This window comes from Rhodofomes roseus, assembly GCF_022264815.1.
Source record: "Rhodofomes roseus strain CIRM-BRFM 1785 chromosome Unknown C8Q71scaffold_24, whole genome shotgun sequence".
In the NCBI taxonomy this organism is placed as follows: Eukaryota; Fungi; Basidiomycota; class Agaricomycetes; order Polyporales; family Fomitopsidaceae; genus Rhodofomes; species Rhodofomes roseus.
The window spans coordinates 47,160-74,057 of NW_025952980.1; the positions used below are offsets into that span (position 1 = coordinate 47,160).

Consider the following 26,898-nt stretch of genomic DNA (forward strand, 5'->3'; position numbering starts at 1 on the left):
CCTCTCACTCCTCCCGCCCTCGCCGGCGCTTCTCCGCCTCCTGCCTTTCTCGTCCTCCCCAGCGCGTGCACGTGCCCCTCCCGTCCCCGCCGGCGCTTCCTCTCACTCCTCCCGCCCTCGCCGGCGCTTCTCCGCCTCCTGCCTTTCTCGTCCCCGCCGGCGCTTCCCCTTGCCCCGCCGGCACTGTTGTCTCTTACTGCTGTTGGCCAAGTTCTGCTGAAGCAGCTATTGAGTGAGTTACTGAGGGAAGACTGTAGGCAGAGTAGTCATCATCATATAGACGGTACTTACATATATCAGTGTAGCTGTAGCAATAGACATTAATGTCCCAATTCGGTATACATCAACACGAGGCTACCGACCTATTTCGCTGGAAATGGAAGGTGACGTGGCAAACAGACGGAAACTGATCATGCACATGTGATTGCCACCGATGCCGACCTAATTCGGCTGCACCGTCACTTACATAACATGTTTGCATTCTAAGACACTCAAGGCGCACACAAATGACGAGCACATAGGCACACAAACATGGTCACATTTATCGTGTATATAGCAACCGGGGAATACATGACAAGAACATTGAGCGGGGATATCGCGAGAGCAGTAAGGTACGACAAGAGCAAGATCACCGTGACAGGGTACGACAAAAGCAAGATAGTAGTAGGTGATGTGCAAGAGACAGCAATGGACAACGATCGACAATGGCAGGTACGACGACAGCAAAGTAGTATGATAGATACGGCGCGGTAGTGAGGGTGCAAGGGAGGGAGTGTGATGTGATACCAAGAGATAGGAAGATGTTATGTAGCGACTTACGAAGCAGGCGTGTCATCGTCCACGTCCGAGTCGTTGACGAACTCGTTGCTCTTCGGGGCAGCCTTCTGTATCGAAAGGCCCGACACCCGAGGACGCTTCGCAGGCGGTGCGTTGGTATTGCCGCTGCCCTCGTCCGGCTCGGTATCCGCAGCGTTCGCGGCACGCTTGCCACGCGGGACACCCTTGTCCTGCCGCTCTTTGCGAGGCTCGACCTCACCGGCAAGGACCTTGCGGTTGTACGCTTCTTCGCGTCGCGAGCGCTCAGGTTCCGCGAGGCGATGAAACCTGCACGAGCCGTCCTTGAGGGCCGAGATGAGCTTCTGGAGGGGAGGCAGACTCGTGCTCATCTCGGACGGGTTGATGAATTTGTCGAACGTCCAGCCGGTGACGTCAATGCCGAACTTGACGACGAAGTCGCGCTCGAAGTTCACATAGTTCATTCGGACCTTCGGGTTGCCGGTCAAATCAGCTGTGGAGGAGTCGGTGTCTGGGCGTCGAGAAAGCGAGGAGGTCAATGTACATACCTATTTGCTTTTGAATCAAATCACGAATCTCGGCTTTCAAGAAGTCGGCGCGATCCTTCGCACTGCGTAGGAACTCTGTTGGACTAGTGAGTGCTGATCTAAGGAGAGAGAGAGAAGAAGGGCGCACTCATGAAGTCGCACCCCGCGACAGCAAACGCCTCCGCCAGTGCACCTATGTTCTCGACGTCCCACCCCTTGCGAACCGCCAACGCCAGGTATATGTTGATGTGTGGGTTCGTGAAGTACCACTGAGGGTTGCAGGGAATGCCAGCTTTGCTCTTGAAGACACAGAAGAAACCCTGCATGCCCGTGCGCAAGCAGAGACCATACATCTGTCGTTCGAGATGAGAGAGAACTTCGAGAAAGGAAGCCGTACTTACCTCGACCTCCATCCGCTTGTTCGTTGCGTTGACGTCGTTCAGGATGGCGCGCACTGTCAGGCGAGCACCGAACTTCTTAGACTGCCGCACGTCCTCCAGTGCAGGCGCAAGCTCTGCCTTCTCCTCCGGAGTCATGTTGTGGTACTCTTGCTTCTTCTCTCGCGTGACGTCAACCATTCGGCGTGATTGACCCGGGCCTGCATCTACACAGAGCTTGAGAACAGTGCAACGTATGTGACAGTTGACTCACCCTGGTTCGCATCTTTCACTACCTTGCTTGACCACGCGTTGTACGGGTTACATTTGCGCGTTGACGTCGGGCGCGATCCTTGCGAGAACAGAAGATGCAGATAGTGGTCCGGCGTCTTGCCAAAGTCCTTGGACATCTGCTCAGCGTATGCAGATGTATACGCGTGCCATTGCTCGATGCGGGCGCTGATCAGTGCCTGCTTCTCGTCGCGAGCAATTTCCATGGCCTTGCGCTGGTCGGGTAGGAGAGGAGGAGGAGCCACACGCCGGGCGGGCTCCTGTGGCTTTGCCGTCACGGCGACCGACGGCCCGTAGGTCACAGTCGCCATATCGGTACAGCTCACCTCAGGAGACGCGCGGGGCAGAAGGCCACGAAGGTGGGTTCGGACGTGGGTACTGTCATTGAGATTCCCGTTGAGCTACCTTAAGACGTACCCATGGGCGTCCAAAACTTAAAAATTTTTGACATGAGCCTCGCAAGTGTTCGAATGCGGGCAGCTACCTCATCAAATATTTTGAGGGGGAAGCGAGCTTTGCGATGGTACGAGGAAGGCATTAGTTCAGACGCCCGACAGATTTGCATTGGGAAAACACAACAAAGCACGACAACGTTCAGTACACAGCAGCATACACAAGATGACAGCACGAGCGACGAGAGCGGCAAGAACAACAGCAACGAGAGCAGCAAGAAGAATACAAGACGACAGCGCACAGCATACCAAACCAAACAGTCGCTACTACGACAGCGTAAAGTAGCACATCACCGTGAATCTAACACCTGATGTTCCGCAGATCCTGCTGCATCGCCTCACTGAGCTCCGCAGAAATAGCCTCCCGGCGTTCAACTGGGATATTGAAGCGCTGGAGCTCAATGTTGAGACGTTGTTGCCAGACCAATGCAGCGCTGCTGCTGGCGACCTTCTCGCAGACATTGTGGATGAGATATTCGAGGCTATGCCTCTCAATGACTCGTTGGACAGCATGGCCGAAGCCCCGAGCGTACCGCGGGGCTAATTCGCTCGCCGCTGTGATGACCGCGCCCTGAGCGCTAAATACAGGCAGAGCCAACGTCGAGGCCCCAGGCGTAGGGGCCTGAACACCTACATGAATAAGAATGAGTGCACAGTGCGGCGTGAGTCTAGAATCAATTCACATACCACGGTCCACCGACAGCCTCTGTTTCAAGGCCCGGATAGTTTCCTTCGCCGAAGCAAGCTCCGTTTTGAGCTTCCCATTCGTTTTGCGGAGAGATTCCCTCTCGATACGAGCCGCATGTATCTCGACGGCCTGGCTGTCGATCCTAGCTGCCTGCTCTTCGATTTTATTCGCCTGGTCGTCGATCGTAGCCTCCTGCGCGACGATCCTCGAGTTTGCGTCGGCCAGGTCAGCAAGGAGGGTGACGATTGTCGACGCCTTCGCACCGATATCAAGATCGAGGCCATGCATCATCTCCTCGTATGATTCGATATCGCGGTGCAGTATCTCGATCTCCTCGGTGAGCTTTTGCGGGTCCACGTCCATAGTAGGCTGGGGAGCCGGACCGTCATCAACCAAGAGCTGCTGGAGCTCGCCGCGGGGACGACCACGGAATATGTAGTGTGCAGTACCACGAGCATCAGGGATGAGGGGAGGGGGGCCGCGAGCGGAGGGCTGAGACCCTTGCGTCAACTGATCGCTGTGCATGGTGAACGACCAATGAAGTTTTTCTCGAGCCAGTAACTCGAAGCGTTGCACGGTCTGCACACCAATCTCCTCCGCAAAAAGTTGGACGATTCGGGCCAAGGCAGGCTTCGTAGTCGGTAGATCCGTAAGGATATGCGGCGGAGCATAGACATGGAGGCGCAGATCCTGAGGGAGAGGAAGAGTACCAGTCGGCCGGGTCCCCGGCTGTTGCAGGCCCGAAACATGGATGGCCACCGTGCACCCCGCATCAATGCGATCCAAGACCGTAAGCTGATGGACAGGTTAGTAGGCAGTGGTAGTGCATATATCAACACATACCGTATCGAACGCTAAATTTTGTACGCCATCACGGAACTGCGTCCGCACACGCCGACCGTCAGCTCCCACTCCCGTGTCCTCGCGAGCTTCATTGAACATTGGATGGATGTTGCTCAGACCAAGGTTATGGCGGCCATCCTTGTGGGCACCCGCAACAAAGAACGCAATGTCGGCAGCTGCGAGCTGCGGTTGATACGCGTCAGTTGGCTGCAGAGCCCTGTCCAGGGTTTCTGCTAGGTGTTCGACGCTGCCAGGATTGAAAGTCAGAGGCGGTGTAAGACTGTTGATGGCATGCTGGTGTCGCTGCCGCTGACGTTCAGTGTCGGGGTCAGAGGACATGGAGTGCTAGGCGGAGACGGCAACAATAGAGATGCAGGCGGAAGAGTGAGCGACCGTGAACGAACTTGAGCGCTCTGCTCGCAAAACGCACTGCGCGCAAGCTTAAGGTTTCCAACCTCATACCAAGTATCTGTACATAGGCGTTCCCCTACACTTTAGTTCGACAATTACATACCTCATGTATGCATTTCCGAGAGTGCCATTCATGTCAACGTATTAAAGGTTGAGTACCCTGTTCATACCATGGATAATGTGAGTTTGTCAGTTCCAAGTCATGTACATGATAGCCAGATGGTACGGATCGTCGAGACTGGTAAATCACTGAGATGTCTGAGAACCGAGTGCAAAATGAGATTGCTGTAAACACAGTAGTACTACCTGATACATGAAATGCGTGTAGTCTAAACGTCTGCTCTACGACGGCTCACGTCTTCCAAGATTGTCAATAAAATCTACATATACGTTTGCATCGCGCTCCGAGTTGATACCCTCAAACAATGGCTCTGTGTCATCAGCCTCGCCATCAAACCCGCCGTCCTCTTCTGTCTCCATGCCCACGAACCCATGAGCCCAGAAGGGCAGCGGGATGCCGTCGTTTTGCGTGGCAGGACGTCCAATGCGAAGCCCGGTCGTGAGGGTGCCACTGAAGCGGGGTAGCTGAGAGGTCTGATGCAGGCGCGCAGCGATCCTTGCATGGATGCTGTTGCGGTATTGCCATCGCTCCCTCAGCTCGTGCGCAAGGTATGGCGCGCTGACGGACGCTTGTTGCACTGCGAGGTGGTAATCGACATGCTCATCGTACATGGACGTGAGCAGTCGGCGGATCTCGACGTTGAGCCGCTCAATCTCCTCGCGGGCACGCTTGATGTTGAAGTGCAGATTCGTGGCGCGTCGGTTGGGGTATTGGGCCCATGGTTGCTTGCGTATGTCGTCCCGGGTCTCTCGAAGAAGATCGAAGTCAGCGAGGTTGACCATGTCTACTACCTCTGACCACTGTCAGCTGCGGACGCGGAGGGTTCAGTTTCGCGGCCTTGTCATTATACCGCTTGAGTGCCTTCCTGATCGCTTCGGCCCGTGCCTTCAACGCCTTCGAGATCTTCTCGCGCAACTTGTAACCTGTGACACTCGATCAGTAGTTGTCAGGTTATAGCAACTGGGATGCATGAATCACCTGTACCACTCATTCCAGCCTTTGTCAATTCAAACAGCCGCTGGACGACGAGACGTTCGAGCTCATCAAGCGAGCGCTGATACTCGCGCAGGGTCAGAAGCTGGCACGCTTCCTGGTATTCGTCGCTGGCAGGCAACCACCGCACAGCAATTTGCAATTCTTGCTCGTATGCCCGACAGTCGTCGTCGGTGGCGAAGTAACGATTTGCGGCCCTTGTACGATTCCCTCGGACACGTGCAACCTCCTTCGTCGCATATTGGGCGATGTTGCCCTCGACTTTGCGAAGTTCGACGGTGGCAGCGGTCAGCTTCGAGCTGTCCATGAGATGTCAAATGGGTCATATCTCGTTATCAGCCGTTATGACTTACCTTGCTTCCTCCAGGCGACGTAGCGCAGCGAGGTAGTCGAGCTTCCGGGCGACCTCAGGCGACTCGTTCTTGCGGTTATGGATGTACTCCCTCTCCTGCTTCAGGTACTCCTCGAGATCAGTGGTGCTCACTCTCAGCTCTGTGGACAGAGCTGCGAGGGCACGACTGTCATCGGCGATGATGTTGAGCGCTTGCCGGTAATTATTGTAGATGAATGTGCCTGTCATATATCAGCGTCTGAATGACTACCTAATCGGGCGACGTACCTGAGTCGTGGTGCTTATCTTCGCCCCAAAAGCGGAAGAATTCCTCGATCGCCTGCTGCCGATGGAATGCCGACGACAGGCGGGTCCCAGCCGCGAGGGCGTTCGACTCGGAGAAACAACGCTCGCAGCCCTCGAAGTCCTCCTTGCCAACGCTGTTCATGTAAAGCGGGTGCCAATTGACTTGGCAGCCACGATTGTGGCCGTGCCCATGGAAGGCCGGTACCACGCCGGCCATACGGAGGCGTCGAGCTTCCGGACCGAGTGAGCTTCGTGCAAGAGTCTTCGCAAATGCACATGCGATGTCGTATCCTACTAAGATATCAGGGCCGTATACCTCCATTAGCTTGTTAATGATCGCGAGGGGATACTTCATACTGGGGTGTCATCAGTATGTGGTTATGCAATGGTGGCTCGCAGTACTCACAGTTCGCCGCTTCGAATCATATCACAGAGGATGAGTAATTGCCCGTGACGGCACAGGCAAACAAAGATCCCCGTCTTGGCGAAGAGCGCGAACATCTTCTTGCGGGCTTCGGGGCCTGCATTTCGCCAGCGTTCCACGCACACGTCGACCGAGGCTTCAAGATTCCCGTCGTCCTCGCGGTCCGATAGGCCCAGCCATGCTATGTCGTCGTCGTGGTCGTAGCGAACTTCGGCATTCGCAACGTCAGGGGCCCTGTCGGTGTCATTGGCTATGGCGGCGACCTCCATTGAGGCGGTCACATCCGTGGCAATGGCAGAAGCTTTATTGTTTGCCTAAATAAAAGAGTAAGGCACGGTTATTTGGAATAGACAGTCACTCAACTTTGCCAGCTTCGTCCTTGAAGCGATCAACTTCGCTTGGCAACAACCATATATCTGTTCGCGCCTCTCGCCCATCCGCGCGCACCCTGCCATTGCGGAAAGCGTCGTCGACGAGCTTAAGCGATTGGTTGCCGTCCATTGTGGCGAGAAGCGAGTACTTGAGGGTCGGTTCGTGTTCGAGCTTGTACAAGCACGGTGCGCACGCGTTGTGCATCCGCCAATCCGGGGTGTCCCTGCCCAAAGCGGAATCAACGAGCTTGTCGATGTGGTACTGTATGTCAAGATAGATGTCATATGCGTCGCTGAACTGTTTGACAAGGTGTTTCTTGAGAGGAACCTATATGTGATAACAGTCAGTCGGGATCGGAAGGTACCGCCGTCAGTGTGTGTACATACTCGATGAATATAGCATAGTGATTTCACGTAGGCCTGCACGCTCAGGCGTGGGCAGGCGCGATGAAGCTGTCGGTACGCGTCGAGAACCTTCAGAGAGATGGCGACCGTGGGTTTTTGCGGGGACGAGCCAAGGAAGCCGTTCGATACGAGCGTCGCATTTGCGTAGCGAGCAGGGGGTACGTGTTTGAACGTTTGTTTCGAAAGAACTGCAGGGAGGCTGAGCAGAAACCTATAGTGGGAAGACACGGTCGATACGCACCAAAGAAATCGACAGTGGTCACCTCCCACTCCCATACAGGACCTAGTCCCTCCGTCTGTCCTTCCCCACCCGACTCCTGAGGACCCTGGCCTTGGCTTTCAAGTTGTTGCACATCCGCGTCTGGCTGCTGCTGGCTGAACCGCGAGTCGACATGCCGTACGTTGCGCTAAAGGGAAGGTACTCACTTATAGTCGGCGCCCGCTGCCGGCACGTCAGAGCTCCCCGAAATCGACACCTTCCACGCCAGATACGCATCCACAAGGGTAGGCAGCTGAGCCTGCCACTCTGCGCGAGCGCGCAGGAGGCGATCGTGTCGGATTCGAAAGTCGTCCCGTTTTCTAATATGATCAGTAACAGTGCAGCGGCGAGGATAGCAGAACATACCGGCGCGTTGCGACCAGATCCTGACACAGCTCCATTTCTCCTCCGGCGTGGCTCAGAAAGAATGCCTCCTCTCCCGGGGGCAGGGAGTACATGTCTTCGTAATCATTGTCCTGGTTGTCCTCCTGCGGTTGCACCGAAGGTTCGGCATTGAGAGCGTTGTAGGCATCGCGGTCTTCGAACGATAGTCCTTGATGCCAATTGTGAGTAGCAAGAGCAGTACAGACTCCAAACTTACCTGCTACGAAAAGCCGCTGTTCCGCCGCGTTCTCCTCGCGTCGCTTCTTCGAGCTGCTTAGCTTGACGTTTCGTGACCGTTTGCGTGGGCCGAATGGGTTGCCCGAGGTGACGGCAACAGAAGACGAGAGGTAGCTACGTACGCTAGCCATGTAAGGGCCATAGACGAGGAGGGATGACGGCGCTTATGCACTGCAGTTCAAAGTTCAAACCGCTGGCATTCCCCAATCAGGAAGGAAAAGGCACGTGCCGCTGTATACACGTGCTGATAATGCAATCATACTGATAGTACTGCCACACACCTGTCCGTCGTAATATATTGCCGAAACGGGCCATGAACGGCGAAGAAAAGCGGGAATACAAGCGCTAGCGGGGGCGGGAGGGGCAAGGGGGAGCGCCGGCGGGGACGAGAAAGGCAGGAGGCGGAGAAGCGCCGGCGAGGGCGGGAGGAGTGAGAGGAAGCGCCGGCGGGGACGGGAGGGGCACGTGCACGCGCTGGGGAGGACGAGAAAGGCAGGAGGCGGAGAAGCGCCGGCGAGGGCGGGAGGAGTGAGAGGAAGCGCCGGCGGGGACGGGAGGGGCACGTGCACGCGCTGGGGAGGACGAGAAAGGCAGGAGGCGGAGAAGCGCCGGCGAGGGCGGGAGGAGTGACGGGAAGCGCCAGTGAGGACGGAAGTGGAAGGAGGCGCGTGGCGCGGGGCGGCGAGAAGTCTATCATGTGACTGATGGGGGCGGGAGGCCGAGACACAGCCAGAAGCGCCCACAGAACTGGTCCAGAGGGACCAGCGCGGGACCGAGCCATATCGGGAAGGAGCTCACGTGCAATACACAGCGAGGACGGTCTATTAAGTCAGCGAACTCTGGGGAAATCTTCACGGGTAAGGCGATCGGTGGATCTGGCTACTGATAAGAACCCGTCAACAACACGCGTCAACAGTACTAATTAGTAATAAAGTGTGGGAACGGTAGGTGGGACAGCGAGGCGCGAGGCGAGACGAGTCAGCCGGTGGGCGTGTTTTACTCACCCATCACGGAACCCCGCAGACGCCTATCCTGTCCTTGCTCGTCGTCTGGCGCGACATTCGCGGTGGTCGTTGATCATTGGCGGCGGTGTTCCGTGCTATGAGCGGCGAGGATCGCCCAGAGATGGACGTGGTCAGGAGCAAGTTGAAGACGAGCGCGTCCTGATGCGAAGCAGCCCGTCGCGGAATATGCTCGAACGTCGTCTCCGCCCGCTCCGTTATCCTCCTCTTCTCGCATTTCTCCCTCTCATCTCTACCTTCATTCACCGGAAACCCTACGATTCGACGAATATGTTTGGGTGCTGTGTTGCCGGCCGTCTCATGCAGACGAACCTGCAGCAGATCGACGAGACGCATGCGATGTTCGAGTTGCCGAATGCGAGTACGATCAACCACATATGTGTGTTTCTCCTGGGCACAGGTGCGTCGCAATCCTATCTGGTGTGTCTAAGCTGCGCTGACGCGGTTAATGCACCCTTCGCCGTGCAGTTCCATTCCCAGAAGGCTACGGTGCGACGGTGCATTTCCACTGGCCCGGCAAGGGCTTTCAGCTCCTAGGCATGTACGTCCCTCTCTCTATCTTCCTTCTACCTCTTTTCCAGCACGCCCTGCTCCCCAGGCTCTCGAACGACAAACCATCCGCCATCTTCCGCCTGCGCGGCACATTCTCCTCCCAGACCACCAAATCCGCGCTCTTCACGAACGGCGCGCCCGGCATGCCATTCGACCCCACCGCGCCCGCAGACGTCACCGCCATCCTCGGGATCGCCATCGAGCCCCTCTCGACGATCGAGGCCGAGATGGCCGCCCTCCCTAATGCCGTCGCGCGCCCGGTTAACGCACAGCCCGACGCGACCCTCCTCGCCGAGCGGATAGTGAAGCACCTGTTCAACTACGTGTCGGGCTTCATGGGTGGCGGCCCGGTCACGCCGGAGAGCTTCGTCCCAATGGCGATGATTGCGAAGTGGTACCAAGTGTTCATTGGGAAGGTGCGGAATACGGGGATTGGGTTCTTGGAACATCAGGAGTAGCAATACAAGAATGAATGTTGAGCTGTGCTCTATAGGGTAGCGTGTAAAAGGGGCCTGTAAATTACACACCACTTTTTTACATGTATTTAATACAGCAGTTTCGGAAAGTCTTGTCCGCGCGCGTGAGAAAATCAATTAATTCTGAAAAATGTCAAAAAAGACTGGAAATGCAGGAAAGTCCTGTCGATGGCGGTGATGTTGAAGAAAGAGGTTTTAGGCTTAGTAAGCCCAGTGGCAGTGAAGGACTAATGAGTGAGTGAACAGACCAGTCCCAAAGGGAAGATCCTATGCTGGCAGGCAGAGGAGAGGACGAAGGATCGTTATCATTACAGGGCAAACCAGCCTAGTATATATACACATTTGATACAGGTCACATGCTGTATCAGTGGTTCATCAGTAAGCACTAAGTCCGAGGTTTTGGGGATATGAGTAAGCTGGTAAGCAGCATGAGTAAGCCAAAACTCGGAGTTTGATGTGGAGAGATACATGAAACGTGATGGAACATCAGGAATAATATGAGACATGATGGAACATCAAAGAGTGATATAGGACGTGATGGGACATCAAGGAATGATATGGAACGTCATGGAACATCAAGGAATGTCGTGGAATATCATGGAATGATCCGGACTAAAGTCACATGACGTAATCTAGGCAAAGTCCATCAAAGAATGTATGTAATCTGACATCGCAGAACATAAGTCCATATCCGTACATAACTGATAAGATAAGAACACTGAAAACTCGGAAGTTCAACACTCCCACTTGTTCAAGATGTCGAGTATCTCATCATGCCAACCGAAGACCTGAATTTCTCAATTCCGCTGAAGGGAACATTCTTGGTCAAGGCATCAGCAAGTTGGTCTTCACTTGCGACAAAATAGATGTCCATCTCCCCACGTTCGTAGAACTCTCGAATGTAGTGATACCGGATTTCTATGTGCTTGGTGCGGCGATCCACAGCAGGGTTCACTGCAAGAAAAATGTTGCCTTGGTTGTCAAGACAAAGTGGAGTTGGATGAGACATGTTGTCTCCCAGTTCTTCTCCAAAATGACGCAGCCAAGCCATCTGACGACAGCAGTCGGAGCTGGCCTTATACTCTGCTTCGGTTGAAGACAAAGATACCGTTGGTTGGCGTCTTGACACCCAAGAAACGACACAATTGGCCATGAGGAAAACAAAGCCAGATGTAGAGTGCCTATCATCACGGTCTTCAGCCCAGTCTGAGTCTGAGTAGGCGATCAGACCAGAGTTTGAACCTCCATCGTAGCAAAGTGCAAGTTCCTTTGTCCCTTGAAGATATCTCAGGACATAGTACGCAAACTTCATATGCTCTTTAGACGGATTTGAAGAAAACTTCGCCAGACGCGTGACCGCGAACGAGATGTCTGGGCGAGTACCAAGCATAGCATACATGATGCTGCCAATAATGCTCTGGTAACGGGTTCGGAAAATTTCAGACGCAATGTTGGTGTTCTTCTCTAATACTGCTCCAGCGGGAAGAGGCGTCCTTGCAGACTTGCAGTTGGACATTTGGAACCTCTCCAAAACAGACTGAATATAGTCTTCCTGGTCAACGAAGATACGACGTGCAAGACGTTCTCGACGAATGTGTAGACCAAGGAAACGCTGGACAGCTCCCAGATCAGTCATCTGGTATTCCAAAGACAGTCTCTGCTTGATGTTGTCGATGAACAATTTCGAGTCGCCCATGAGGAGCAAGTCGTCGACATACAGAATGATTAAGCAGGTGTGTCCTTCAGATTCACGAGAGAAGACATAAATTCCGGCATCCGAATACGTCCGTTTAAACCCTAAGTCGAGGAGAGACTTGTGGATCTTAGCGTTCCATTGACGAGACGCTTGCTTCAAGCCATAAATGGCCTTCTTGAGCAGACAGACCCAGTTCTCCTTCCCAGGTACAGCCCATCCTTCGGGCTGTTCCATGTAGATTTCCTCATCAAGGTCACCGTTAAGGAATGCCGTCTTGACATCCATAGACTCAATCTCCCAATCTTCAAGTGCTGCATGCGCCAATAGATAGCGTACAGATTCAAAACGTGCAACAGGAGAAAAAGTCTCGGTATAGTCTTGACCCCACACTTGGGTAAATCCCTTTGCAACAACACGCGCTTTGTAGCGACCATCGTGTTTAATCGCATAAACCCACCGGCACTTGATAACCTTTCGGTTTTTAGGCCGTGGAACTAGAACCCAAGTCTTGTTGTCCATAAGCGACTTGTATTCAGAACCTTCAGATGCGTGCCATTTAGCCTTGTCTTGAGACTCCATAGCTTCCCTGTGACTCTGGGGAACGCCATGGTTTGCTTCTGCTAGCATCCGCACAAACATGAGAGTTTCAGCCTCAGATTGTTGACGGCCTTGAGCATCGGTACGACGATCAATATTCGCAGGTGGCTCGTCACCATAGGCATTGTCCTTATTCCTCTTAGGATTTTGTCCAGCACCTTGACGACGTGGACGTTCGTACTGAGGTTGCGGAGGAGGTACAGGATCAGGTTGCGGTTGTGGATTGTCTCCCACTGGCTCTGGATGGTCTTTAGGTTCAGGTTCATGTTCCGGGATAGGAACGGGAATAGGTAAATCCTCAGAATCAGAATCCTCCGAGTTCGCATCCTCAGGAGGTTCATCAAACGGCTTATCCAGGGATTTCGGATTATTGCCTAAATCTTTACGTGCAGGAAATGTCTCTTCATCGAAGGTCACATCACGAGACACAACGATACTTCGAGTGGCCGGGTTCCAGAAACGATACCCTTTGGAACCTAACTCATAGCCAACAAAGATCATCTCGACAGCCTTCTTGTCGAGCTTCCCAGCTCTTTGTTCCTTCTGCACATGCACATATGCCTTGCACCCAAATACCCTAAAATACGAAATGTCCGGGACTGTGCTATCCCAGAGGGTAATGGGGCATTGCCAGTTAAGGCGTCGCATTGGTTGCCGATTATAAATGTGAACCGCAGCGTCAACAGCCAATTGCCAGAAACCATGGCTTAGTCCAGCATGATGAAGCATAGACATAGCCTTCTCGACAATGGTCCGATTCCAGCGCTCAGCTCTCCCATTCTGTTGAGGAGAGTATGGCATCGTCTTCTGATGTTCAATGCCAAATTTGCGCAAATGTTCGGTAAATTCTGCAGATGTATATTCTCCCCCTCGATCCGAGCGTACAGCTTTGATTTTCTCGTCAGTTTGGTTCTCAGCCCATGCCTTGAAATCATCGAACGCTTGGGTCGAATCATTCTTATGTTTGAGGAAATAGGCGCGGCCAAGACCGGAGTAGTCGTCGAGAAAGCTGATGAAGTAGCGCCATCCACCAATAGCGGTGGTACGCATAGGACCATCTTCGTCGGTATGAACAATTTCAAGAGGTTTTGAAGCTCTCTTGTCCGACGCGGGAAATGGAGCACGATGAGACTTGCCCCATTGACAACCTGCACAAGGAGACTTGTCCTTGTCACCAATAGAATCCACACCCTTGGTGTGCTTGGGTAGTTGACGGATAACTTCAGATGAATGTCCGAAGCGTTGATGCCAAAGGCGAAAATTTGACTTGTCCGCAGACTTAGCCAATTGCGGTTTCATAATTTCCATGTGCAACATATAGAGATTGTTGAAGGGCGTGTGATGCGCCTCCATGATCTTGTTACCACGGATTCGGTCAGAACCATGCAAAATAGGTTGGTCAAAAATGACCATACGGCCTCCACCTTGAACAAGGGTGAAACCTGAACGTTCAATAACTCCAGTTGAAAATAGGCGACTAGACGCGGCAGGGATATATGCGACATTGGTGATAGTCGACACAATATGTTTCCCTTCAACATGCACAACGCCTTTGATAGTGCCTTCACCGTAAGCTGCAATCTTACTCTTGCCGGCTGTGCTAAAAATCATGGGCTCCTCGTAAGGAGTGTAATCCCAGAAATCAGCCATGTCGTTGGTGATCGTCTTGGATGCACCAGAATCCATAATCCAATCAGTCGTTCTTCCTGACGCGGTGTGAGCTGCAGTATACCAAGAAGCAGTCATAGTATTCGCAGACGACGAGGAGGATTCTACAGTTACAACATTCGAAGAGTCCGACGCAGATGCAGTGTTAGAAGTACCAGAACTAGATTGACCATTTCCTCCGCTCTTTCCCTTTCCTTTGCCCTTGCCCTTGCCCTTGTTGTTCTTCCCCTTTCCGCCACCTTTATTCTGAGGGCGGAGATGCGGGTACTTGGTCCAACAATTCTCGCTACCATGGGCCCCACCGCAGTGATCGCAGGGGTCCTTGGATTTATGCTTGACCTGGGACGTCTTAGACGCAGACTGTCCCATACCGGACCGGCGAAGTGATTCCTCGGCGAGAATTTTGCTCTGGACCGAGTCGACCTTTAGATCTTTGAGGGTCTGCGTCGCCAGGAGTGCAGAGATCATCGACTGGTATGACTCTGGCAGCTTCGACAGAAGGAGAAGAGCCTGAGTCGAGTCACCGAGCGTAATTCCGCCACCACTAATCTCCTTAAGCCGGGTAACCAGCTTGTTAATCTGATCCTGCATTGGCTTGGAGTCAGACATTTCCGGAGATTTGATCAACGACTGGAAGAGAGACCAGACGTATGCCGTGTCAGGGGTGCCAAAAGCGGTTTTGAGCGAGTTCCACATGTCCTTCGCATCCTTGAGATCACCGGTGTCTTTCTCGAGCAGATGATGCATCGAGCGATCGGTTCTCATAAATAGAACACCCTGGGCACGGGCATTCTGAGTGGCGAAGTCCGCTGCGGGTGTGCCAGTTGCAATAACGGCGGGCCAGGCTTGGATAAAAACCAAATAGCCGCGCATGGCGGCTGACCAATCAGCGTATTGGGACGCTGAGGAAAGCTTGGGGACATTGTCAGGCTTGACGTCACCCATGGTTGCGGATAGGAGGATAAATTCGTCTTGTGAGACGGATGGTAGTTCTGGGGTAAAAACTTCGAAGGGTAATTCCTCGAAGAATGGAGATTGAGGTCTCGACTCAGGGAGCGGGACTAAGTGTTCAGGATATGGAGGTAACTCCGAAAATTCACTAGCAAATAGGAAATTCTCCTGCCAAGGAGCGACCGATATTCCAGTTGAAAATCCTTCTGGAACTGGACCTAGAGGTTGATCGTAGCGATGTGGGCAACTAGCGTCGTCGCAGTTAATCCACTGATCTTCTTCGACGTCGAAATGATAATCGAAGTTCTCCTCGTAGTCGTAGAGATGATGATGGTCGGTGCAATCGTACGGTGGAATTACTCCGTTCGATGCTTCACTATTTGAGTCTCGGTCAAATGTCTCTTCTTGAGACGAAGCCACAATGTGATGCTTAAATTCTAGGGACGAAGATATACAGAAAAAATGCGACTACAATCGCTTATCTACCCAGTACAAGTAGTTGTTCTTGTACAAGTCCCCTACGTCCTTGATTATGCGGCCGAAATTCTGGCTAAGATTTATGAAGGAAATCTTCGCAATCAGCTCGCAGACAGAACAGATGTCGTTCAATTCGACTGCAGACCACGTGGTTCCTTCCTCCTCGATATTCGTCAGCACCCAGTTGAAACGCCTGCCAAAATCGTCCAAGTTATCCAACAAGGGAAGACGGGCGTAGAGGCGGTTACGGTGGCGATAGAGGGGCTGAAGGCGCTTCTGGACAGCAAGGAGACGCTTGCACAGGATCTCGACTTTGTCAGCGGTGGACTTCTTGCGGAAGTCGGACAGGAAGATAGGCTTTAGAGCCGTGGGAACGATGGGAGTTTCTCCGCTAAGACGCTCAATGAGCGAAGCCTTGGTCTCGGCAGCAGCGGCACTAGCGGCACGAGCAGCAGCGAGTTTGGCTCGGCGTGTCTCGGCGAGAGCTTCGGCAACGTCCGCTTTCTTCTGCAAATACAAGAGGTGCTGCTCCGGCGAGGTGCGGCAGGACTCCTTGGGAGGAATGGACGTGTCTACGCGGCCAGAGGCTTGGCGGCGACGACGAGGGGTAGGAGCGAGGATGATGTCGATCTGGCGACGGACGGGTAGATGACCGTACAAATGCCGATGACGTACGGCGATGACGTTAGAGTCGTCTTCGTCAACGTCGTTTCTCTCACGACGAGACAGATGATAAATTTCGTAATTGCCTTTTCGGGCTGCCCTAGAGATGCGCTCAGACAAGGCCTTCGGCACTATGTCATGCAGCGACTTAAAAATAGTCCAACAAAGGACAAAAATTGCCAACTCACTCTTTCAAGAGTTGGGCTTTGGAGCGCGCAAAGAGGGGTGCAGGTGATTAAAGAATCAGAGCGCAGGGCTCATAACCTGTTGAAGAAAGAGGTTTTAGGCTTAGTAAGCCCAGTGGCAGTGAAGGACTAATGAGTGAGTGAACAGACCAGTCCCAAAGGGAAGATCCTATGCTGGCAGGCAGAGGAGAGGACGAAGGATCGTTATCATTACAGGGCAAACCAGCCTAGTATATATACACATTTGATACAGGTCACATGCTGTATCAGTGGTTCATCAGTAAGCACTAAGTCCGAGGTTTTGGGGATATGAGTAAGCTGGTAAGCAGCATGAGTAAGCCAAAACTCGGAGTTTGATGTGGAGAGATACATGAAACGTGATGGAACATCAGGAATAATATGAGACATGATGGAACATCAAAGAGTGATATAGGACGTGATGGGACATCAAGGAATGATATGGAACGTCATGGAACATCAAGGAATGTCGTGGAATATCATGGAATGATCCGGACTAAAGTCACATGACGTAATCTAGGCAAAGTCCATCAAAGAATGTATGTAATCTGACATCGCAGAACATAAGTCCATATCCGTACATAACTGATAAGATAAGAACACTGAAAACTCGGAAGTTCAACAGGTGACGCTACCTAGCTTCCTCTGTGCATCTCGGAACACTTCCCTAAGGGCTGTGATGCCTCCACAAACGCGTGCTAGGGCTGCTGCCGACCCCAATAAGCCAGAAAGGCCGCCTGATCATCAAGAAGCAACAGTCTGATGAACAAGGAGTGTTGTGGCTAGCCTGAGGCAAGGCTACAGAAGAATACTACAGGAGCACAAAGAGCACTGTAGTAAAGGAGGACTTACAACAGATCTCTTAAGAGCTGAGAGGGAAGACTCAGACTCCAGAGGCGTTAAGACGAGAGGAGAGACTGTTACATTCTAGGGCGTTGTTACGCGAAGCGTGACACCTAGAGCACTAGCTCTCAACCTAACCCTAAATGTAGGGACCTTAGGTTCTAATCGTCCTTGGATGGGGAGGATGGTCGAAGACGCTGCTAAGTCCGTCTAGCAGGTCGAGCGGGGAGTTTCTGATATCCAAGGAGCTGGTGAAGCTTCAATAGATAACCAGGTCGAACTGAGGTTCGACCGCTACTGTACACAGGTCTTATATATATGGGGAGTTCAGGGCAGGTCCTGAACAAGTCACAACTACCTAGCCAATAGAAGCGCGGGGGAGTGAGTCATGACGAGTCAGGGATTGAGTCATAAATGATGAGTCAGGTATGAGTAAGGGACGAGTCATACTGAGTCAGAGATCACATGAACTGCTCCGGGTTGGACCGGAGCAAACAGCGAAGGAGTCCGAAGACTGGAACCATAGCGTCATGGGGTTGGGCCCATGCTAGGATAGTACAATGCTCAAGTGCAAATAAGGGAAAACAAACGTTGACGTAACATAAGCCCCTTCCTAGGGTCGACGACCTCGTCAATCTTCTAAGAATAAGGCGGCGGCGGCGGAGCATTCTGAATGGTGGTGGACCCGTCACGATGACGGTGGATGACGGCGTCGACTTCTCCAGTATCGGTATGCTGGAGCTCAAATGTGCCCGATACCGGTGAGGCGATCGTGGGTGAGGGTTGGAAGGATGACATAGGAGTGGTAGCGAGTTGGCGGAGAGGGACCTGTTCCAGGCCCTGAGTGAAGTCCGCCAGGGGTTGACGTACCAGCTCGGGGTGAATTAGGTGAGGGGGGCGAGGCGGGGCCTCGCGCGTCGGGATTGACCGGACTGGCACATTCTCGTCGTTTTCCTCCAAAAGGCCGAAGGAGGGCTCCAACGTCTGGATGACGAGGTTTCTTCTGCCATCATCGTCGACCGGGGAATCCAGGTCCACGTCCGTGAGTCCAGGCGAGGTAAGGATCCCGCCGAGGTATGGTCGAGGATGAGGGGTCGGGGGTCGGACTCCGGTATTTGCACGTCGTTCGCTACGAGGAGGACGGGCGCCGAGCAGGTAGGTTTCGTCGAGGAAAGGATGGTCCTCGTCATGCATGGAGTCGCCGGCTCGACGGGCCTCTTCGCGGGATTCGTATACAGAGATCATTGCTGCCTCAACTTGCATGGCCAGGACCGTGGCACGGGTAAGGCTGACAAAGATGCCGTCGATGCGACCATTCCGGACCACATACCACCTATTGGCCTGCTCAAATCCGATCCGTTTGCCGCGTAGGGTAGGAGGGAGGAATTTGGTTGGTCGGGAGGTGATGAGACCGCTGAGCACGGAGTAGATGTGGTTGGCTTCCATCAGCCAGCGGTGGGCGACGGACTGCGTGAAGATGCCTCCACGCATCAGGTTGTTCAGGGATCGCAGGTCCGGTGGGAACGTGGGTGCTTCAGCTTCGGAAGCTGAACAGAGGGCCTCGGTATGTCCCGGCTGGCGACGATTGCATCGGGGGCAGCGGTAGTGAGAGCAGTCGATGGTTCAGTGGTAATCAGCATCGGTGCCCTGGCAGACGATGCACGGGGAGTAGTTGGTGATCATGCGAGCAAGGTCGCGTGCGTCGACATTCGGGAAAGTGGGGGCTACGATGAAGTCGCGAGAGTAGGTGATATCGTTGATGGGGATCAGGTAGCGAGCGGCTTGTTTGACCGCGGAGTAGTCTTCGAGCTCCTTGAAACGTCGGAGGAGTCGTCGCGCGGAGGCATCTCGTCGGGATATGAAGAGATGGATGGCGTCCTCGAGGAGGTCCTGCTGGACCCAAACGTCCGCCGCTGCCTCATAGAGGTCAGTCAGTGTGTCCATTGCATCGAGAACAACGTTGGGGTCGTCGTTGATGAAACCATCACGCTCAAGTTGCGTGAGGAGGGCCCCGGGTGCGCAGAGGACCTGGGAGGCGAGGGGCCAGTTGAGTGTCCCTGGTGGAAGTGGTTTCGTACTAAGGATGGTTTCGAAGAGGGAGGTCGAGTCGCGGGTTGGAAGGAGGGGGTTGCCTTGCGTGGAGGCCGAGGAGTGGGGCGGCATCGTAGTTAGTGTCCTTCGGTGCGCACTCGGAATCGCATCAGGAAAAAGCGGGGTGGTTATATGGAGCTATTGACCCCATGTAGTAAGCATAGACCCGTAGCTTACCCCCCCTTTCTGTAGAAATCCATAGCATACTCGTGAAGTTCATATTGCACGGTACCCTTCATAGCTTGCAGGCATAGAATATAGCTTCATGTAGCCCGAAACTTTGTAGCCAACATAGAGGTTTGTATCACAAAGCCGACAGACCATTCACAGCGTAGAATAAGCGGAGTGTGAAATTAATCAATCTTTCATTACAAATAGTCAAGGCATCATTATTAGGTCACAATACGAGCATTCAGTACTAATCATCCTCGGAGTCACCCACACCATTGCGCTCGCTTTCCGGCTCGGTCTCCGATCCCGGCTCATTGGCCTCGGCAAGTGCTGCTGCAAATGCACTATCCGGAACCGCGCGGGTAGCGGACTGAGACAGGGTGGCAGCACCAGCGTGGAATCTATTCAGCAGCTATAAGTCTGCAGTACAGTGGCGCAGTGAACATAACTTGCTGTGACTCACCTAGCCGTGTCATGGAGTCGATGGCGTATGTTGAACAGAAGCTGCTTCTCAGCCGTGAAGATGCCAAAGTCAGTGAGACACTTGAAGTGATTGTTGAAGACACCCTCGTAGTCTTGTGCGGTAAACGAGACATCTGTTCGGATGCCAGTCCGATATTCGTCGATACAGTTCTCCGCCTGCTTGATGATCAGCGATGTATCTACAATGTCTAAAGACACGTACCACGGTAAGAATCAATGCCATGGTAATCTTCGGGATTGGGTGGAAGTATTCATAGTAGACGACACCTTCGTCAGTGGACTTCGCAAACCACATGACATTGATGGCGAGCTGAAGTAGCTCGGTCTTGTACAAGCCTCGTCGCTTCTCAATGTCCTGTGGGCCACCGGGTGAATAGAGGTCAGAGTAAACACACAAACACGAACCTGGTACACAAAGAGATACTCCTCTTTCAGTTTGTCGGCAAGGTCGCGGTTGAACTTGATTGTCTTCGAGCGCTCGCCCGTTTGGAATCCATAGAAGGGCCCGACAATCGCTCGCATCTTGGTCTTGAGTTCCCCGCGGACTTGGGAAGCACAGCGCGTTATCTGTGATATAATGAGCCACATCCACAGCTGTCAGAGCAACGAGGCAATACTCACAACTTTCAGGACGTCTGGAGTCAAGGTGATGTTGACGTGTGTCTTGTCACGCGCCAATTTCCACGCGCGCTGTGCCATACGGACACTGGTTGCGGCATCTGGGAAGGCTTCCTCGGTGACGACAAGACACCTGAAGATCGTGTTAGCGACATTCAGGACTTCCTGTGTCACCTCGTCAAAGTCCGAGGCCTTGGGGCGGCGCAAGCCACGCGAGTCTTTCTGGTATTTCGGAGCTCATTCGCCCTCGTCATCTGAACTGGACGAGTCCTCGTCACTGCTGGGGGGAACGACCGCACGCACGCGTTTGCCGTGAGATGGACGTATCTCACGCTGCCAAGGGACATGGATGAGTTGATAGCCATCATCTTCGGCCGTGAAAGCGGTGACATTCTGCACCTCGGCACCGGTGATTTCATCATCGGCATTGGACCCAACATTGTCACCGCTGTCGCGCACTGCAGTGAGCAGACATCAGTAAGCATAGGCAGTGCAATGAAAATTGGAAGTAAACTCGACCTTGTCGCGGACGCGCCGATTGCTTGGTGACTACCGAGGAACCATTGATCTTGGCCGGCGGCGGCATGCGGTTGGTGCGGAACTGGAGAACTGTTTTCTCCGCAGGCAGGGCACCATGTTTGGTCATCACCTGCCTCTCAGAGAACTGGAGGGCTGTCAGTATGGTGCACGCATAATACTAGGGTTGTGAGTTGATACACACCATCGTCTCTTCAGCGTGGTCGACGCTGCTGTGGTCAGACATCTCGTCTATGCTGATATCATTGGCAAGGGCACGGCGCTCATCGCGACGGCGAGCCTGCTCGACTTTCTTGGCCTTGTCTGCCTTGCGCTGCGCTGCAGCTTCGACTTCGTCAACTAATGGAATTTAAGGCAGGCCATCAGTATTGTGTCATGCTATGTTGGACCACTTACCTTGGTACTGGACCCTTTCTGTGACGCGGCGCTCACGGCCACCCGATGAGCGGCCAGTTGTTGTAGCTGTAGCTACGGGATGCTTCGGGGTCTTCGGCATGAGTGTGCACAACAAGGCTTGGGGCAATGAGCAGGGGGGCGAGCGTACGAGTCGAGTGCAGTGAGAGCTCTGTTGACGACGTATAGAACAGGCAACATCACGCATCTTATATATCCAAGCTGCGGCTGCATAACGTGATCATTGTGTTTGCGACAAACCTAATTTTGTTGAACGCATTCAACAGCGACGCGTAAACAACGCGACGTGCAGGTGACCGAGAAAGAGGTTGTTGACGTGGTGGTAGGGGAGAGAGAGCGATGGCGACGGCAGCTGGAATGCTGGGTGCAGCCGGCCAAGGCGATGGCGCAAGCAGAGATTGGGTCAGGGGCACCAACTTGGAGCGCAGCGTGATAACGGCGTACCTGGTCATGCTGGTAGGCCGCCGCGGCGCACGAAGGCGATGGCGGAGGGACTCCGGGCTCTGCGGCCAATTGTAATCTGGACACCATACACCGTCTTCTCATTGCCATGGTACTTTCACTGAATCACTATTGCGGACTTTGTGGTAAACAATTGCCTACCGCATCTGGTGTCAACAAGCATGTTCAGAATACTCCTGGCTGCCGTGCCAAGTGGGAACGCCAAGTTCGTCGCCTACCAGCTGTCTCAGTGTTCGAAGACGCCCCTCAAACCGACGAGAACACTGCACCTGATGTCGCAATGGAACCTGCTGTGGGAGATCAGCGCGATGTGGGCGAGGACGCTGCAATGAATGTTGATGACATGCAGGAGGATCCAGTGATGGTAGAGGACGAGGAAGATTTGCGGCCCCATAATCCATACCGGGCTACGGTCGAGGATGTCGAGGATGAAGATGAAGGCTTCTTTGCACCATGCGGTCGATACTACCGAGACTTTCCAACATCAGTAGCGGACGCCCTTAAGCAAGCGAAGACACAATTTGAGACGTACCGCGATGCCACACAGGCTTCTGGGGAAGGTGATTACTTCCCGTTTGCGGATGCAGAGGAGTGGGGGCTTGCAGAGTGGTTGGTGAAGCACCTCGGCCAGACACGCACGGAAGAATACCTGCAACTTCCCATCGTGAGTAGTGAACCGAGCAGAACAACTTACCTGGGGCTGAGAACATGTTGGTAGACGAAGAACCGGAGCAACCTCTCATTCCACAACAACTACAGCTTCCTCAAAAAGGTCGACAAGCTTCCGCGGGGACCGGAGTGGTCTTGCGAGATCGTGACAATCCATGGAAATCACCCTGGTCCCGATGGTGCACTGCTCAGCGAGGACGTCGAACTTTGGAAGAGGGACCCTGTCCAGTGCGTGTGAGAGCTGATCAATAATCCCATGTTCAGGGAATGGATGTGCCTCGCACCGGAGCAGGCATTCGCAGATCCAGAGATCCAGAGGGCCTCTGTCGAGTATTTGACGAGATGTGGATGGCGGACTGGTGGTGGAAGGTTCAGGTGAGTAATTGTCGTGTAGACATGTGTCAATAGTTCACTTACTACTGCGTGCATAGGAGACTTTGCCCGCTGGGGCGGTCGTCGCACCCATCATCCTGGCCTCGGATAAGACCAAACTGTCCCAATTCCGCGGTGACAAGAGCGCTTGGCCTGTCTACCTGACGATTGGCAACATTGCGAAAGAAAAGCGTCGTCAGTCCTCTTCACATGCAATGATTCTAATCGGCTACCTACCCGTCTCGAAGCTCGATTGCTTCACTGACGACATGCGTTCGCTCGCTGGCTATCGCCTCTTTCACCACTGCATGGCTGAGCTCCTCAAGCCGCTCGTGAAGGCTGGCAAGGACGGCGTGGAGATGGTGTGTTCGGACGGTGGAGTGCGCCGCATATACCCTATCGTCGCGGCATACATCGCGGATTTCCCTGAACAGTGCCTAATCACGGGGTGTCGAGAGAACCGGTGTCCGTGCTGCACGGTTCCCGGTGATCGTCGCAGTGAGCCTGGCGAGTTTCCACTTCGTGATCCTGAGAAGACGTTCGCAGCACTACAGAGGCAGAAGCATGGGTACGCACCGTCGGTGTTCACAGAGGAGGGCCTACGCGCTGTGTACAACCCCTTCTGGCACGATCTACCCCATTCCAACATCTTCACAGCAATCACGCCCGATCTTCTCCACCAGTTGCACAAGGGTATCTTCAAGGATCATCTTGTCAGTTGGTGTATGTCGATAATCGGGAAAGACGAGATGGACGCACGGTTCCAAGCGATGGCCAGCTATCCTGGACTTCGCCACTTCAAGAATGGGATATCGCGGGTATCGCAGTGGACAGGGACGGAGCACAAAGAGATGCAACGTGTCTTCGTGGGATTGTTGAGCGGCGCTGTTCGCAAAGAAGTTCTCACCATTGTCTGTGCGCTTCTCGACTTCATATACTTCAGCCAGCTGCGTCTACACACAAGCGACACCGTTGACCCCCTCGCGGAATGTCTTGCTACATTCCACGCCCACAAGGATGTCCTCCTCGAGCTCGAGATCCGGGAGCACTTCAACATCCCGAAGCTCCACATGTTGACGCACTACGTGAACGCCATACGCCTCTTCGGTGCGCTAGACGGATTCAACACCGAACTTCCTGAGCGACTTCACATCAATTACGCAAAGGAGGCTTACCGTGCAAGTAACCGGCGAGACTACGAGGAGCAGATGACGGTATGGTTGCGGCGGCAGGAAGCCGTCTACCGTCGAAGTATGTACCTCACCTGGCGAAGCACACTCCCGTCACCATCTCGCTCGAATGAGCACGTACGACAATCACCGCGTCCTCGCATTTCCGGGTCCACTGGCACCCATGCTCTCGAATCCTCGGAATCTGAAAGCGAGCGGGACGAGGCTTTGGAACGCGTCGTTGCTCAAGCAGTTCGCAACTCGATTGCCGAGGATCGCAGGCTGGCAAAAGTCTGCCCATTCCCCGGCACGACAGTCGCCCGGTTGCAGACAGCGTATGGTGCGCACGACTTCCTTCCGGCGTTGTCGACATACTTGAAGAAGAATCTACCCCGGAATCGCATTGTCCCTGGCGTTCACAACAGGTTCGATGTCTACAATAAGGTCTACACTCACCTTCCACCCAACCCACGGCACAGCGAGCACACTACCCGCCTCTGTATACGAGCCACTCCAGCGAAAGAACCACCGTCGCGGAGTCGCAAACCACGAGCACCTGCACATCAAGACATGGCGTTAGTTCGCTGCAGCACCGGCGGTCACACTCACCTACCTGGTGGACTCAAAGGTGCGCAGTCCTGCCTGTGCACAATCCATTGTCTGACTGCCACTTACTGTCATGTACCTTTAGGGCTTCGTGTCGCTCAGGTCCATGCTATATTCAAGCTGCCCGCTCAGTTCGGGTCCTTCGCCTGCCCCCTTGCCTACATCGAATGGTTCACGCACCTGAACAAGCCAGATCCAACCACTAAGATGTATTCTATCTCACGCGCCTCACAAGGACGCCGTCGTGTTGCTGAGATTGTGGAACTCGACGATCTTGTACGGCCGTGCCACCTCGCCCCAAAGTGCACCTCAGCGATCAACCCCGCGTGGACCTCGGATAATGTTTACGAAAGTGCAAAGACGTTCTGGCTCAACAGGTGGATCGATCTCGACATGTTCTGTCGCCACCGCTTGCGCGGCGGTCACTCTTCGCCGAGTTGAGCGTCGAGAGCCTGAGCGCAAACGTGGAAACCCTATAGTAGGGTTCCGACCGCCAAGACCCGCCAACTTGGACGTGCCCCAAGTCGTCGTCGTGTCCACGGTCCCTCTCTGGCGCAGTCTCGTTCTCGCGTTCGTTGTCCTCACAGAGTTGCTCTTTTGGCTCGGCCCAAGCTCGGCCTCCCATGCTACTTACAGCCTCGCCATCAGCTCGGTTGACGACCACCGCTTCGTGGTCGCATTTGCATGACTCTATGCGGCCGTCTACTGGATCGCAGTGCCCTCTGCAACCCCGCCTGTGGACCTCTGGGCATTCTTCGCACTCAAGTTCATGACGACTCGGAGTGGTCGGTCCCACTTTTGGCGGTGTGCTCTTCGACTCGAGCGTGCACAGCTGGCTGTACCCTGCGCCGTGAGTGTTTGTGGGACATGTCGCCACCCTGTGAGCGATTGTGATCTCGCTTTTGGTCGTCTAAAACACCGGCTGGGCGTGCTGAGTGATTAGGTTGAGAAGGATACGATTGTGAGTGCTTTGCTCTAGTGCGTCTGACATGTCTGTGCCGCGCGTATCTGACTGACGCTTGGTACAAGGTCAATCCATATCACCGGAGCATCGCATGGCGCTGTTGGATGCTGCTCATGTCGTTTGATAGTTGAGTACCTTCCCTTTGAAATTCACCCATGGCGGCTCTACATCTATGTACTCTTCGGACATCCTCTCCTCCCTGCAGACCTGCGTAGATGTATGCGTTGGGCTTGATCCGGGTGAGGCATCCGCGGTCTGCTTTGAGGGCTTCAGAGGTACCCCTACTCTACAGCCCCCTCACCATTCTCCTTTCCTCTGCATTGTGTTTTGATTCACGAAAGACCGCATACTGACCATTTCACATTACAGAACCTCTGCTTGGTGATGGCCGGCTTGTCAACCAGCTGATACCCGCATGCATGTGTTGCTCGCCAAACGCTATGAGCATGCAAACATTGCCCATGCCTGTGTACACAGCTGTCTACACGTCTGCCGACTGCACGTGTGCCCAATTGACGGTGCGGCTCATTCCTAGCCAACTACGCCCCTCGCGCGCTGTGTCACCACCGTGCCTGCGCGCCTTCGCCCTCGCATCAGGAAAGTCGCACATTGCTTTACGGCGGCTTATGCGGCTTAAATAAGCCATTAAGCCACTTAAGCCAGTAAGCCACCATGGCTTAATCAAGAAGGTCCATTTGCTTATTTTAAGCCAATGTGCTTGAGCAAGCACGGCTAAGCCACCACTAAGTACACGTGAAGTCTTACATTAAGCCAGTCAAGTACAGTTTTAAGTGCCCTAATAAGCTACTACTGCCACATCGGGTACCTCGTGCAGTATGTCGTACACAGAGGTGACTAGCGTGAGTACGATTGCCGCTATGAATACGGCTATGCGCACATTCAATCGAAAGGGACAGTACCTACTGGATGTTGACGTATTGGGGCTTCGCCGTATCCTGCACTCGCCAGGAACGGTCAG

General features: G+C 53.8%; 5 protein-coding genes across 5 annotated transcripts; 2 read left to right on the plus strand and 3 right to left on the minus strand.

Annotated features, from left to right (window-relative positions):
• Positions 1-815: 815 nt before the first annotated feature.
• On the minus strand, positions 816-2,301 carry C8Q71DRAFT_861410 (uncharacterized protein; the record flags this gene model as incomplete). Its single annotated transcript, XM_047927904.1, has 5 exons — positions 816-1,288; positions 1,344-1,418; positions 1,471-1,675; positions 1,724-1,926; positions 1,974-2,301. 5 exons carry the CDS (start codon positions 2,299-2,301, stop codon positions 816-818), a joined length of 1,284 nt encoding a protein of 427 aa, XP_047774814.1.
• A 2,214-nt stretch (positions 2,302-4,515) lies between these two features.
• C8Q71DRAFT_798813 (uncharacterized protein) lies at positions 4,516-8,346 on the minus strand (the record flags this gene model as incomplete). The annotated part of the gene is made up of 10 exons (XM_047925843.1): positions 4,516-4,544; positions 4,924-5,298; positions 5,321-5,428; positions 5,490-5,797; positions 5,852-6,071; positions 6,118-6,491; positions 6,542-6,793; positions 6,918-7,258; positions 7,318-7,523; positions 8,196-8,346. 10 exons carry the CDS (start codon positions 8,344-8,346, stop codon positions 4,516-4,518), a joined length of 2,364 nt encoding a protein of 787 aa, XP_047774815.1.
• Positions 8,347-9,507: 1,161 nt separating this feature from the next.
• C8Q71DRAFT_714935 (DUF775-domain-containing protein) lies at positions 9,508-10,247 on the plus strand (the record flags this gene model as incomplete). The annotated part of the gene is made up of 3 exons (XM_047921008.1): positions 9,508-9,637; positions 9,706-9,778; positions 9,836-10,247. The coding sequence occupies 3 exons, from the start codon at positions 9,508-9,510 to the stop codon at positions 10,245-10,247; spliced, it is 615 nt and encodes a 204-aa protein (XP_047774816.1).
• A 10,060-nt stretch (positions 10,248-20,307) lies between these two features.
• On the minus strand, positions 20,308-20,774 carry C8Q71DRAFT_690049 (uncharacterized protein; the record flags this gene model as incomplete). The annotated part of the gene is made up of 3 exons (XM_047919852.1): positions 20,308-20,463; positions 20,514-20,675; positions 20,730-20,774. Coding segments are annotated over 3 exons (363 nt in total), but the record flags the coding sequence as incomplete, so codon positions are not given.
• A 1,453-nt stretch (positions 20,775-22,227) lies between these two features.
• On the plus strand, positions 22,228-25,396 carry C8Q71DRAFT_798815 (Zn-finger domain-containing protein; the record flags this gene model as incomplete). The annotated part of the gene is made up of 6 exons (XM_047925844.1): positions 22,228-22,597; positions 22,628-22,803; positions 22,858-23,036; positions 23,073-23,133; positions 23,240-24,977; positions 25,041-25,396. The coding sequence occupies 6 exons, from the start codon at positions 22,228-22,230 to the stop codon at positions 25,394-25,396; spliced, it is 2,880 nt and encodes a 959-aa protein (XP_047774818.1).
• Between the last annotated feature and the right edge of the window lie 1,502 nt (positions 25,397-26,898).